General features: G+C 39.9%; 1 protein-coding gene across 1 annotated transcript in view; it reads right to left on the minus strand.

Moving 5' to 3' along the window:
- The window catches only part of LOC139984292 (CUB and sushi domain-containing protein 3-like), a 74,129-nt gene extending 60,075 nt beyond the window's left edge, over positions 1-14,054 (minus strand). The window contains exons 1-4 of the mRNA XM_071998143.1: positions 13,779-14,054; positions 11,074-11,205; positions 3,640-3,756; positions 2,120-2,236 (exon numbers count right to left, since the gene is read on the minus strand). Of these exons, the coding sequence (XP_071854244.1) occupies positions 2,120-2,236; positions 3,640-3,756; positions 11,074-11,205; positions 13,779-13,860 (448 nt within the window). The 5' untranslated portion in view covers positions 13,861-14,054. The remainder of the gene's footprint in view (positions 1-2,119; positions 2,237-3,639; positions 3,757-11,073; positions 11,206-13,778) is intronic.

The raw sequence follows: 14,054 nt of genomic DNA on the forward strand, positions 1-14,054 counted from the left end.
GAAATTTAAAAAAAGATTACATCTAGTCGTGGTAACCAAAGGGTGACTTCAACACTGAGTCTTTAATACTGTACAGCAATTAAGTCTGTCTGGAAAAAACTCTAACCATACATACACTCCAATTTGTCTTTGCTGTAAGCGCATACAAACTAAATGCAAAAATGAATATTCTACAAACACTAGTTGTGTTTTTAAATGGACTCTCTAACCTGTTTTGCCTTTGTTTGCTTTCAGTTTTGATTGACTTTTCTTTTGTTTCCTGTCAATTCTTCTATTTCATTCTTTCTTTTTGTTGGTCTCATTTCTATGACTTCTATGAATCGTGGGTGGATACGAAAAGGGGAACCATGCAGTGCAGTTAACTATATTTACTGATAAGAACTAACCAAGCGATAACTCCACCTACGATTGCCAAGCTCATACAAATATTCATACACTAGCTGATATAGTGCTTTATTCTTCTGTTTTGCCATTTTTGGTTGTTCATTTCCTGCTTGTTCGTTTGGTTTTGCTTTGTCGTTTCATAACATAGTACTTGATCCACCATTGGTGTCAGGGCTCAAATGCCCTCAGTGCCCCTAAACCACTTGCCCTAAATGCCCATTAAGTTAAAAAGCCATCCGTTACCGATGGCAACGACTGCTGTGCCCCTAGAAACAAGTTCATGCCATAGGTGACTGCATCTAATTATCCGAGCTACGGTTGTGAAGCAGCTTTGAGAAAGAAATGGTGTAGAAGTAGGAATGATAACATTCATCATTCCTATTTTCTGTCATCATCATTCCCACATGTTTTCTCTCAATTATGGAAAAATGCTAATTGCTATAGTTATACGCTCTACATCTGTTTTCTACTTGTTTTTATTTATTTTTTCTTGGAGGGGGGGGGGGTGTGTGTTTGGGTTTTTTCTTCTACTTGCTCTATATTCTACATCAACACTTGCAACTGATGGGAAAATATTATTTAATTTTCATAATTGGAGAAAACGCAATAAAAAGATAAAAATATTAGTAAATTGCGCAACAACAAAACAAACCATTACGGCCTCCTCTAGTGAATCCAATCTCTGAATGCGGACAAGAAACAAAATCAAACAACATCTAACAAATTCATTTTTATGCCAAATATCACAAGATTGTATTGAAACATGTATTAAAAATTAAATTGTTTATTAAGTAAATCACAAGGTAACATTAGGTGTTATTCCACTTTTTATTCTCTTTTTTTTACCTTTTTTTGTTGTCTTCTTGAGAAAGAGCGAGAGCTATGATCTTAAGTAATCTATGGCCAGATTTTATACAAATTATATTTTAATAATTATTAATTATTATTTTATACATATTTTATAACAAATGTAGCAAGATAGGTTTCCTACATTACCTTGTAATTGAGAATGGTTTACTGTAGATCAGGGTTTCCCTAACTTTTATCCCCCCACGAACCCCCTGTGGATGTCAGAGTTGTCCAGGAACCCCCAACTTTTCATTATTATACTATAACGTGCATAACAGTGCTTTGTAAAAGATCAAGTGCATCATGTAATATTGTAATGAAAAAAATACAAGAGATGAACATATATTTATTTGGAAACTTTAAGATCAGATCACCAATTGTATCACGCATCGATCACCCATCACACACGATGAGACGGGTGCTCCTGTTTTTTTATCAAATGCACGGTACGGTACTACTATGGCAACATATGCGTATGGAACGCGAAAAGAGTTTGTCGATTGGTTCGACTTTTTTACATTACTAAATGATATGATATATATCATATTTTAGTTCAACAAAAAGTACTCTAGATTTGACCTTTAGAAACATCTCACGAACCCTCTCTGATGGACTCACGCAACCCCTGCGGGTTCATGTACCCCAGTTAGGGAACCCCTGGTTTAGATATTAAAGAGGGCACGTACACGCAGTGTTCAATGGGGTTTCGATACGATATTTCTTGTAAACCAAACAACTATTGACACATGTCTATTGCAGACGAAATTTAAAATGGACGATGCTGACCTTGGAATGCATTTCATTCTACTCTAAGGTACATGCTGACAGTTTATTACGTTGTCTTATTGACTATTACAGCACAAATAGACTACAGTATGTTACTTACCAAATTGGCAGTAAGCCCCCATGTAATTGTCAGGACATTCACAGGTGGCACTTTCGCCATCTTCACTAGTGTAACATGTGCCTCCATTCTCACATGGACTAGAATAACAGGCAGTGGCTATACCAATACAGAAAGCAAGAAAACAATTGTCACAGTTGTATTAATGATATTTGAAATGACTTCTCTTTTCCATATTTTTTTTTCTTTTTCGGTGGCCTGGCAAATGAATTTAAATTTTTTTTAATCAAAATGTTATTGTTATAAGAACTTAATATATAGAAGTGCATAGAAATATAACATTATAACCCCTGATACTATAACACACTACCATACAATATACTGTACACTAACAAAATCACTGATAACTCCACTCAGGAAGCCAATGCCAACGGCCCTTATAACACCAATAGCAATGCCACAGGCTCAACCACTAACAATACCACAGGCACTACCATGCAATGCCAAATGCCCCTGGTAACACCAATAGCAATACCACAGGCTCAACCACTATCAATACCACAGCCACAACCATGTAATGCCAATGCCCCTGGTAACACCAATAGCAATACCACAGGCACAACCACTATCAATACCACAGCCACAACCATGTAATGCCAATGCCCCTGGTAACACCAATAGCAATACCACAGGCTCAACCACTAACAATACCACAGGCACTACCATGCAATGCCAAATGCCCCTGGTAACACCAATAGCAATACCACAGGCTCAACCACTATCAATACCACAGGCACTACCATGCAATGACAATGGCCCTGGTAACACCAATAGCAATACCACAGGCTCAACCACTATCATTACCACAGGCACCACCATGCAATGACAATGGCTCTGGTAACACCAATAGCAATACCACAGGCTCAACCACTATCAATACCACAGGCACTACCATGCAATGACAATGGCCCTGGTAACACCAATAGCAATACCACAGGCACAACCACTAACAATACCACAGACACAACCATGTAATGCCAATGCCCCTGCCAGTAACACCAATAGCAATACCACAGGCACAACCACTATCAATACCACAGCCACTACCATGCAATGACAATGCCCCTGGTAACACCAATAGCAATGCCACAGGCTCGACCACTAACAATACCACCGGCACAACCATTCTGTGCCAATGTCAACTGTTTGTACCACTGCCTCTGTAATTGCCATGTCAATGGCATTGCCGAGGACAATGCCATTCAAATGTCATGGACACGTACTACCAATGCACGGCACAGATCCAAAAAGGTGTGAGTTGTACATCTCAGTATCAGAAAATTTCTGATAATGTTCATGGGACAGTCTGAATTTGGCAAACAATAAACAGATCCTAGCAACTTCATCACAATAAACTGTAATATCATTTGCTCACATTGATTGTCAGGGAGCAATTATAAGCATTCAGTCCTTGTATATGTAATAACTAGCAAGTACTCGAAGAGCCAAAAACATCGAACTCTAAGACTGCGGTACTTGGTAAGCGCAGCATTGTTACTTACCAGATTCGCAGTAAGCCCCTATGTAGTTCTCAGTACATTCACAGGTGGCACTCTCCCCATCTTCACTGGTGGTACAGGTTCCTCCATTCTCACATGGACTGGGATTACAGGGAGTGGCTATACAAATACAAAAAGTAAACACTTGTCACAGTTGTATTAATGATACTTGAAATTAGCTGGTTTCTCTTGAAATCCGTTTATGGTTTCGATGACAATCGTAACCTTTTGTAGTCATGCAGGCTGATGAGTGTGTGTGTGATACGCCTTGCTTGTAAACAAGATATCACAAGAAGGGGAACTTGGAACAATCGCATATTTGGTGTGTAGAAGTACTGTATTGAGTAGAAAGAAGCCAATTGTTTGTGGGGGAAGGTCAAAGGTCATTTGTGGTCACCAGGGGGTCAAATTGTGAGAACCTTGTAAACACAATATTTCAACAATGGAAGCTTGGACCAATCTCATGTTTAGTATGTACAGTAGTTGTGACACATTGAGTTCAAGATCCTTTTTGCTTTTGGTGGAGGTCAAAGATCATTTGGAGGTCTCATTAAGGATCGAGTCAAGTTGTGAAAACCTTGTAAACTCGATATCTCAAGAAGAAAAGCTTGGTCCAATCTCATATTTAGTAGGTAGTTGTGACACTTTTAGTACAAGAAGCCTATTGTTTTTGTTGAGGTCAAAGGTCATTTGGAGTCACCAGGGGTCAAATGGTTGAAACCTTGTTCTATAATCTACCGTATCTCTCATTGACCAGCCAATTAAATAACATGTGCGTTAGGAATGAGAATAATTGGAAATTAGCTTAAGGATATCTGTAGAAAAGAATCAGAAGTCTCGGCCAAATCTCCATTGACTTCAGTGTGTCGGTAACTTTTGGAGTTTGCCATGTACGTCACTGCATACATGCCTGTGCACAAAGTTGTGTAATGAACATTGTAAGTGTTGTTACACAACATTGCTATATGAATGGACGATATCGTTAGGAATCATCGGTATCATATCTTTGCTTCCGATTTTGAAGTTTACATCATATTTTGCAATTGTGTAGATTCAGTGCCAAATGAAAAACTTCAGGTTTGGATGTAGTAACGCTGGGGAAATGACCAGGCACCATTTACCAAAAATTACGTGTTGCCAACTTTAGTTAGATGTTTTAGAGGCAAACCAGACACTAAAATCTTTGGGACTGTAGGGTAAAATCTCCCGGTGCCTGCTTAATGTATGGCGTGTAGGTATACCACATTGAATAGAAGAAGCCTTTTGTCTTTGGTAGAGATCAATCTGTATCCTGATACATGAAAAGTTTCCATCTCGGTCATCAGCTACCAATGTGAATATTGTTTGTCATATATCTCAATGATTTTTTCTGTACTACTTAGATTGAAGTGTTGTTCATCGTGGCTCTACCCTACAGCCTTGTGTGTCACACTCATATAAGATTATTCATGTAGCATCATCGAAACCACACTGCAGTTTTCAAAACAGCAGTGCTGTCTGGTTATTTTTTCTTTTCTGGGGGAAAATAAGAACTTTATGAACTTTATAAGTGCAAAAAAGTAACAAGAAAAACTCCATTTTCTATGGGTTTGAGGTGAAGGCAACCCATTCATGATTACTGCAGTGCATTGGAAATAAACTTTGCCATGTTTTAATGTCAATGTATTATTTTAAGCCTAGGCCTACAGTATGCCTAACTGTTTCCTAACACGATTTTAATTTCCACCAAACTGATGAAAAACTGATTAACTTGCAAAGTCACACAAGGAAACATCAAGCTTGTAATGTATTCTGAAGCACTTTAATAAATTATTTAACCCACAAACATATATCAAACAGTAAAAATTGACACATGCATGACCTCAGTGCAATTTTTCCTTAGGCTAGCCTACTGACACTGTATATTCTTTTTAGTGGGTATTGCGTATACTTTGCCGGGTATGCTAACGGTACAACATTAAACCTCTATGCGGTAATGTAACGTGAACGTTAGCCTGGTAAAAGGACAAACTTAGGCTACGCTACCTAAAACTGGTACAAGTTACAACAACATTAAGAATAAGACCTACAACATCTAACGAGAAGAACGGCTGAAAATAGCAACTTCCTTCTATTTCATAGCCCGGTAGCCGAAATATCGACAAATGACAATCCTAAACTGAATATCTTGCAGTGATAGACAATCGCCACCAGTTTTGCTTGCCGAAACGAAAAGTTCAAAATTTCCAGACAAACTTCTATTTAGGAGGGAGCAACACAGTAATTATTGTTCCTACAACCAATGCGTAAATATATATACGGTGGCTTACTAGAGACATAAGGGGGGAGAAATAAGTGTCCACAAATCTCATAATTTGGACTTTTTATTTCATTTTTTTTCCTTTCCTATGTCTTTATTAAGCCACCGTTCGTATCAGTGGTACATCATTACTTTTGTCATATAGGGTTGCATACTTTCTACTGATGGACTGAAGAGAAAGGTGTTAATGGATTGGGGAATGATAGGGAACGGATCGTAGGATGCATATGGAAGACAGTTCCAGTTTAGTTGCAGGAATTAGAAGAAGGATGAAGATCGTATCATCGTTAACCTTCGATATGGAAATCGTTGTACCTGCCAAGGTAACAATAACTGACTGACTGCCGAGAACCGGACCGATCACTGATGCACTACTGTAAATAAACTACATCTTTGTACTACTGTATTACACTTGAATACTTGATGTTGTAATTGTTATAAACTGAAGGCATTACCATTTATGCGGATTTGGTAAGGAATTTCAAAAGAAGTACAAAGGCCTCAGTTAGAAGGTAAATAAAATGATAATTGTGACTCATGCATATATGAACTACTTACCACACCCTTCATGAAGTTTTTGAAACATAAAAGCAGCTAGGGCTCTGTTTGAAAATATGTTTGTTAGAATGTAGTATTGTGAATTGAATTGACACCTCTTAAGTTTTTATATTAATTTCATCACTCGTATGTTTTATTTAAGCTCAATGAAATTGACAAAATCAACACTGACATCAACAACGCTGTGTTTTCCAGGCACTCAGTCGCGCGGATACGACCCCACACCGGGTACTAATTGTAGGTGCAAAACCCCGTCATGTTTACGGTGATAAATTTAAAACCTATAAGTTCCCCCTTCATTGAAGAAATTAAACATACAAAAAAAGTGCCATCAAAAAAGTGCCATAAAACTTCCCTACAGCCGAAAGCAGTTGCAAACGCTATCATGAACACTTAATCAATCTTTACTGTCATTATACCCAGCGATATATGTCATTAATATTGCAACGTACTGTAACTACCCCATGGTACTCCCACCACTACAGCCACTGGCATACAATGCCTCGATAGTACACCCATGTCATTTATACTACCAATAACAAATAATGCCACTGAGATTACAATTACCAATATTAAGGCTATACCCGACGTGCCATGGCAGGCCGACATGCACTACTAGTACATTATAACCGCTGATTCTATGTCACTGCCGATATGACGTCGACGTACACTATAACATGCACTAACCCTGGGTTGTCCAACCTTTTGCAGAGGAGGGCCACATGGAATGATTATAATGAAGGAGGGGGCCGCATGAACCCTACGCTCGATTTTTCGATTTTTTGCGCGAAGCCCAAGGCAACAAAATGTGAGCACTGCGCGCGGAGCGCACTGATTTATTTTCCTTCCTGATAAAACAGATGAATAAAGTCAAGCCGCCACCCCCTCCCCTCCGCTGAGAGAGTGTCACACAAACTGACCTGTATGCATTTTTTTGGACCCAGAAGGTTCGAATGATTGCTTATATAGCTTCAAATTGTTATCAATATATCTGCTCACTAAATTTCACACCGTAGAGCATCTCTGGCGGGCCGGACGCAACCCTGCGGCGGGCCGGACTGTGGCCCGCGGGCCGTAGGTTGGACAACCCTGCACTAACCGTTATCACTGATACCTCCACTAACGAAGTCAAATCCAATGCCCCAGGTAACGCAAATAGCAATGCCATAGGCACAACCACTTACAATACCACAGCCGTTTGTACCACTGCCTCTGTAATTGCCATGTCACTGCCATTGCCGAGGACAATGCCACTCAAATGTCACGGACACGTACTACCAATGCTAGGCACAGATCTAAAGGGTGTGAGTTGTACATCTCCCCACCCAACCCCATCCAGTTTGTTAGAACTTTCCACCCAAACCAAAAATTAAAAGTAGTTATTAGTATAACCACAAATGCTCGTTATCATAATTATTGACCGAATTTATGCCTAAATAGGTCTCAGAATGCACAAGTTTGCGTCTGTTTTTACTTTTTATTGTCTCTCTTTGTTTCCTGTTGTCGAACCAAGGGCCACATCCCTTCCCCTGGATCCGCTTGAATACCTGACCACTCACTGACCCTAACCAGGGTTTCTACAACTATATCACTGCTAAGGAAATATACCAAAGCCACTGACGGTACCAATTCCACAGCCACCAGCAATGCCACTTACCACCACCACCAGTACCACTTACTATAAGGGGGTGTTGTGGTCAAGTGGTTAAGGCAGTGGACTGGTGATCTAAGGATTACAGGTTCGAGCCCTGACCAGATCATTGCGTTGTGTCCTTGGGCAAGGCACTTTATCTCCATTGCCTCTCTTCACCCTGGTGTATAAATTGGGACTTGCGAGGTAACTTGTAAATAAAGTTGCGTGCGCCGGTTTGTGGCTGCACCCTATGGGAAGTCCCCGGGGAACACGTGGTTGTGGTGGTGCACTGTGGTGCCCTAGGAGAGATTGACTGAATTGCGCACACTTTGGTGTGTATAGGTGTAATAAGTTACCAATGACCAAGGCAAAGTTGTACACGCTATGGTACATTTAGCGCCTTTGAACAATTTCTGTTGATTTTGGCGCTATATAAATGTCTTCTGATTGATTGATTAATTGATTACTATTTATATACCAATATGGCACTGGCATTCGGCACTGTCAAACCTCCGGCTATACATGCAGTCTCTTGGTCTTTAAAGCCGGCAATCTGGCACGCTCTACCGAATGATCTAAATGAGTCTAAATATGCCACTGAGTGTACTATTTCAGGTCCAAAATTCTACTGCTTTACTGGTTGAGAATCCCCATGCAAGGGAGCCTGCATGGGAACTCAGCTTCCCCCCTCCCACGGCCACATCCCTCGGGTTTTTATTTCAAATTCCTCGGTCTGCTTGAACATTGGCATTGGCATTTTGTCGGGATTTTATTTGCCTTTTATAACGTCCATTCAGCAAACGTTAGGTGCAAAACTTTGCACCTTATCATTGTGACTGTATCATATCTATGTAATTTTTTATGCATCTGTTAAAAGTATTATTACCTAAGCAAGGGCGTAGGAACCGGGGGGCTGGGGCCCCCCAGTGAAAAATATGAGGGGGCCGAAGTATCATTCCGCCCCCCCCCCTTTTTCATTTCTCAATACATGATAACAACATTCGTCATTTTAGCAGAAAACATTTTTGCAGAAAAAAATCTCATTTGGAGCACCAAATTGCATCTAAGGCAATGTGAAAATGCAAAATTATTTACAAAATGGAGTGGGTGTTGAAGTGTGCTATGTTGCACCAAATTGCATCTGAGGCCAACTGGAAATGCCAAAAATTTCCAAGGGGGACATCCCCTCCCCTTAGACCCTATCTCCCAGGCCGGCCATCAGTCTTCAGCCCCCCCCCCCCCAACTCAAAAGTACCTTCTTACGCCACTGTACCTAAGTATTAAGGTTCTCTCTCCCTCTCCTCGGAAAAGGTGCATAGAGAAATGAAACAACTGCCTAATCCCACTTTTATATATATTTCGGTATCCTAACTAGGCTCAGAAACATTATTTCATTTTATTTTATAGAAAAAAACGTTTCCATAGCAACTAAGTTTTGAACTGGTAAAGGTATGAAAGAAATGTGTGTCTACGTACATTGGTCAACGATCATTTCAATTGTGAGGTCATCCTTTATCCCATTAGTTATTGAATGTGAAATATTCTTAACTCAGATGTAGTAAGTTAATTCAGAGAACTTCATAAGTAGTGAAGAAAATATATATAACAGGTGACACGGGGGATATTATCAACGTTCCTTTGTTTGTTATTGTAGTGCGCGTGCGCGCTACAATATGGTCATTACTGGCCAAGTGAACGATACGTACATGACTGAACGTTGAAACATAAAGTTTCATATATTCTCTGTACATTTGCAGTTTCAGAGGCTAGCTGCGTAGCCAAATTATTATGAGCCTGTCACGGCGCTCACAATCGCCCTCACTTTGTAGGTAGTTACATAATTATGACTATACTCCCTGCAGTGTGTTGTCCGCCCAAAAAATGACACCATGAAGAACCGAAAAGTTCTTCCTAATACTGCAAGCACACACTGTGGAGTGTTAGCTCAGGGGTTAACGCCGGTGCTTTCCAATCATATGGTCCGCAGTTCGAGTCACTCCAAGATTAAAGGCATTGAAGACTCGCCCCAAACCGCGTGCGGCCATCTAAAAAAGTTAACTTTCTGTTGCTTGCAAGTGACGTTTTGTTCAGACAGACAGTGATGAAACGTGATACCTGTCTTGTTATCTTTAGCTGGACCTGAGATGTCCATCGCTCTATCGTTTGTATACTGTGCTGTGGGTATTGACCGCAGCTGCATGTACTGACTGTACACTAGTGTCTAATCAGGGAGTTCCATAACAACTCCCTGGTGACCTGGTCTAATTACCGACGGTAGCAAGCTGAGTGTGTATTTTCTGGGATCGATGGTGGTGTTTAACACTTCTGTTACACCTCATTCGAAACTAGGTCAAATTACCGGTATTAGACGTTTCTTTTTGAGTGAGTCTTCGCACCCTTTAATGTATGTTGTCCAGTTACAGAGTTGTTGACAATTGACAATTCATAATCATGGACGTTAAATATGAATCTCGTAAGAGACTGACTTCGGTCAACTTGCGGCTTTTATAAGCCGATGAGGCTCCTTCGTGAGTTCCTGCTTGTAGGAGGATCTAAAATAAATACATACACTACACCCGCACTACAATATACTGCGTTTTTGCAGACAACTGCAATTCTAGTTCTTTTTGGCTTAAAAAAGTTTATGGATGTTTGATTCCTTATAGTAACCTGGGTTATAGAACAGTGTCCGTTTTCGCACAACATATATATATCATATCAAATACACTGGCATATACTTATTGATCAAATCAACCAACTCGGCTACAACGGCATCTCTGAGGAAAAGACCGAGGGTCGCTGATTCGACTTTATCGATCCTCATAAACTACTAAGTCAGTAGGGAACGTGTGGTAGTTCCCCAGTGGGCAAATTACGATTTTGTCTGCCTATAGTTTACTTTCGTCAGTTCTGCCTATACATGATATACGTGACCTTGCATACGTACCATCTCCACACGTTGCTCCGCTGAATCCATCCAAACATGTACAATAGAAAACAGTTCGAAAGACTTGGTTACAGTCTCCTCCATTTTGGCATGGATCTGAAACACATGAACCTGGCTGTAGCTGAATCTGGCCTGTGTGATGAAAAGGAAATATAATACAAAATGTGCACGTGATCAATTAATTACCAGTAATCAAGTATTTATTGTACCTTCTTGAAACGTACGCACTAACCCCGAGCTCCGACCGTATCACAGTCGAATTCAACCTGTCTTATATACCCATTTTCAAAACAAAAATTACCAAGTCTTGATCGCATTTCTGCTATCACAATACACGTACCAGCCATTCCTTGTTAAGATGACAATACAATGATTCTTTACACCATACATAATATATCCCTAACCCACACCGCCCCTCCCCCTGCCCCGGCCCCCTCCTCGGCCACTCCCTTATATACTAGTTGGAACTGTATATCATAAAAAACACTCTTTTATCAAAGCTGGCACGTTTTATTAGGCTAGCCTTGGCCATGCTCCATTGAAACACTTTAGAAGAAGGTAATTTTTCGTTGGAAGGACAGATTCATTGTAGTACGTAAGGTTAACTTAATTGAATGTATATAATAAAGTAGGAGCCCCATATACACTGCACTGCACTGCCTTTCAGCTGATGTAATGAATGAGGACCAATCTGATCGGTAAATCTGATGGATTAGCGAACTGGCTGTACATTTGTATACCTAGTTATAGATCAAAACCACATTCTCATATAATCTGCTAATATGAAAGATACGTTTTTTTTTTTTTTTTTTTTTTTTTTTTTTTGTGGTCAAATTTGGAGATATTTTGTTGATGCACCCGGCAACAGCAATTTTGTTAAGAAAAACTAGAAGATTAATGAAATTAATAGTACAGTTTTTGTTGGAAAAAAACAAGAAAGAAAGAATGTAAGTGAAAATGTGGTTTGTTGCAAACAAAATCAACTATAAAATGTAAAAGATAATGGCAGTTACAACACGAAGCCGCCTGCCCGTCCCATTATATCAGAATTAGCTATACTACCGTATGCTTGCAATGACAAATATGCCAACAGTGTTTGCGCGACTGCCTCTGTATAATTGCCATTTCAATGCCATTGCCGAAGACAATGCCATTCAAATGTCATGGACACGTACGGCACGTACGACTAAATGCTAGGCACGGATCCAAAGGGTGTGATTTGTACATCTCAGTATCAGAAAATTTCTGATAATGGTCATGGGACAATCTGAATTTGGCAAACAATAACCAGATCCTAGCAATGTCATCACAATAAACTGTAATATCATTTGCTCACGATGATCGCCAGGGAGCAATTGTAAGCATTCAGTCCTTACATATGTAATAACTAGCAAGTATACTCAAAGAGCCTGCAGTTGCAAAGTACTCGGATGAATACGTACTCGGACTCGGTACTCGGATCCCAAAACATTGAACTCTCGGACTGCGATACTTGGTAAGCAGAACCTATACAGTGCCTGGATAATATTATTATAGCTTACAACAGGGGTGGGCAACCTACGGCCCACGGGGCACATGCGGCCCGCCAGTAAAACAATTTGCGGCCCGTGAGATGGCTTAAGAAAAAAAAATCAATCTATTTTACATCATCACAAAAAATGAGCTAGCTGCTTAGAATTTATCGGCACTAATGATGCTGTCAGATATAGGCCTATTATCCCCAGTAATTATCAACTGTACTGTATTGACATTATGTTTTTGTGAATACAGATTAAGTACACACACCTATTGCTTGAAAGTTCTCGGAATCAAAGGTTTGAAATCAACAGCAGGCCGTTGGTTAGGTGCGGCCAAGTCAATTTTCCACTCCTTATATCTGGGCAATTCAATCAAAAGGGTTGCCCACCCCTGGCCTACAACAATAGAAACAACACTGCGGAACACTGCCTTGTTCATGTTTTGTCACCAAAGCTTATAATATGATCGTAAAGACCCAAATCTATATGAATAGCACGCAAACACATATTTTGAAACTGTAAGATAACATTTTTAATCCATGAAAGTGTGCTGTGAGCTTTTTGAACTTTCTGAAAGTTGTAGCAAATCTAGCAATTTTTGTGACATATATTGGCCCTTTAGTATATATACTTTCTTTTTATCTTTACCGTGTTTTTTTTTTACAAAAATAGGCCAACGTTGAATTTGTACAATAGTAAAGCTGCACATGGACGGATCTAGTGTTTCTATAAAGGAACGTTCGTTGCAGCCCACCCTCCGTAGGAGGGACTTTCATAGCTCCATACCCCCCCCCCCCCAAATAGAAAAAACCATGGACGTCAAATAAAGCATATTTTAGGTTTATAATTAGATCTAAAAGCAAGGTTGTGCTAATAACCTCCTTATTAGTTTAGTAAGTTACACCTCCCCCCCCCCCCCCCCCGGATCCACACCTGTTGAATAAGTAGTTTAAGAGCCGGTAGTTGCTGGAAAGTCATAGCCCCGAGCCCTTATTAACGGTAAATCATAACTTAAAGAGAAATCCTCACCATGATTACTTCAAGCAAAATGATAATGCTTACATAAATTTTACATGGTCCTTACGTTGCAACTGGACATAATGCCGTTTGAATGTTTAATATTAAAAATCAGAATGATAAGTAATGGACAGCTGCCTACTTAACAATGAATAAGAAAGATAATCTGACCATGTGCAGGTTGAGCCTGTAGCAAACAAGCTAAGGCCAAGAAGGCCACGAATGCCCGGGTGATGATCGACGCCTTATCCATGAATTTAGTTTTTTAGTTGACAACAGACTGTACGAGTAACCAGCGCATGTCCTACACACCAACTGACGTGTGTGCAATATATTGAACTCAATATATAGTTTAACGTGTTTCTAGTCTATTGAATTTCTTTTCTTTTCTTTTTTTTTTCTTTTTGGTTTAACTTATTATTCCAAACACCTTCCCGTCACGCTAGC

The sequence above is a fragment of the Apostichopus japonicus genome, chromosome 17 (assembly GCF_037975245.1).
Source record: "Apostichopus japonicus isolate 1M-3 chromosome 17, ASM3797524v1, whole genome shotgun sequence".
Classification (NCBI taxonomy): domain Eukaryota; kingdom Metazoa; phylum Echinodermata; class Holothuroidea; order Aspidochirotida; family Stichopodidae; genus Apostichopus; species Apostichopus japonicus.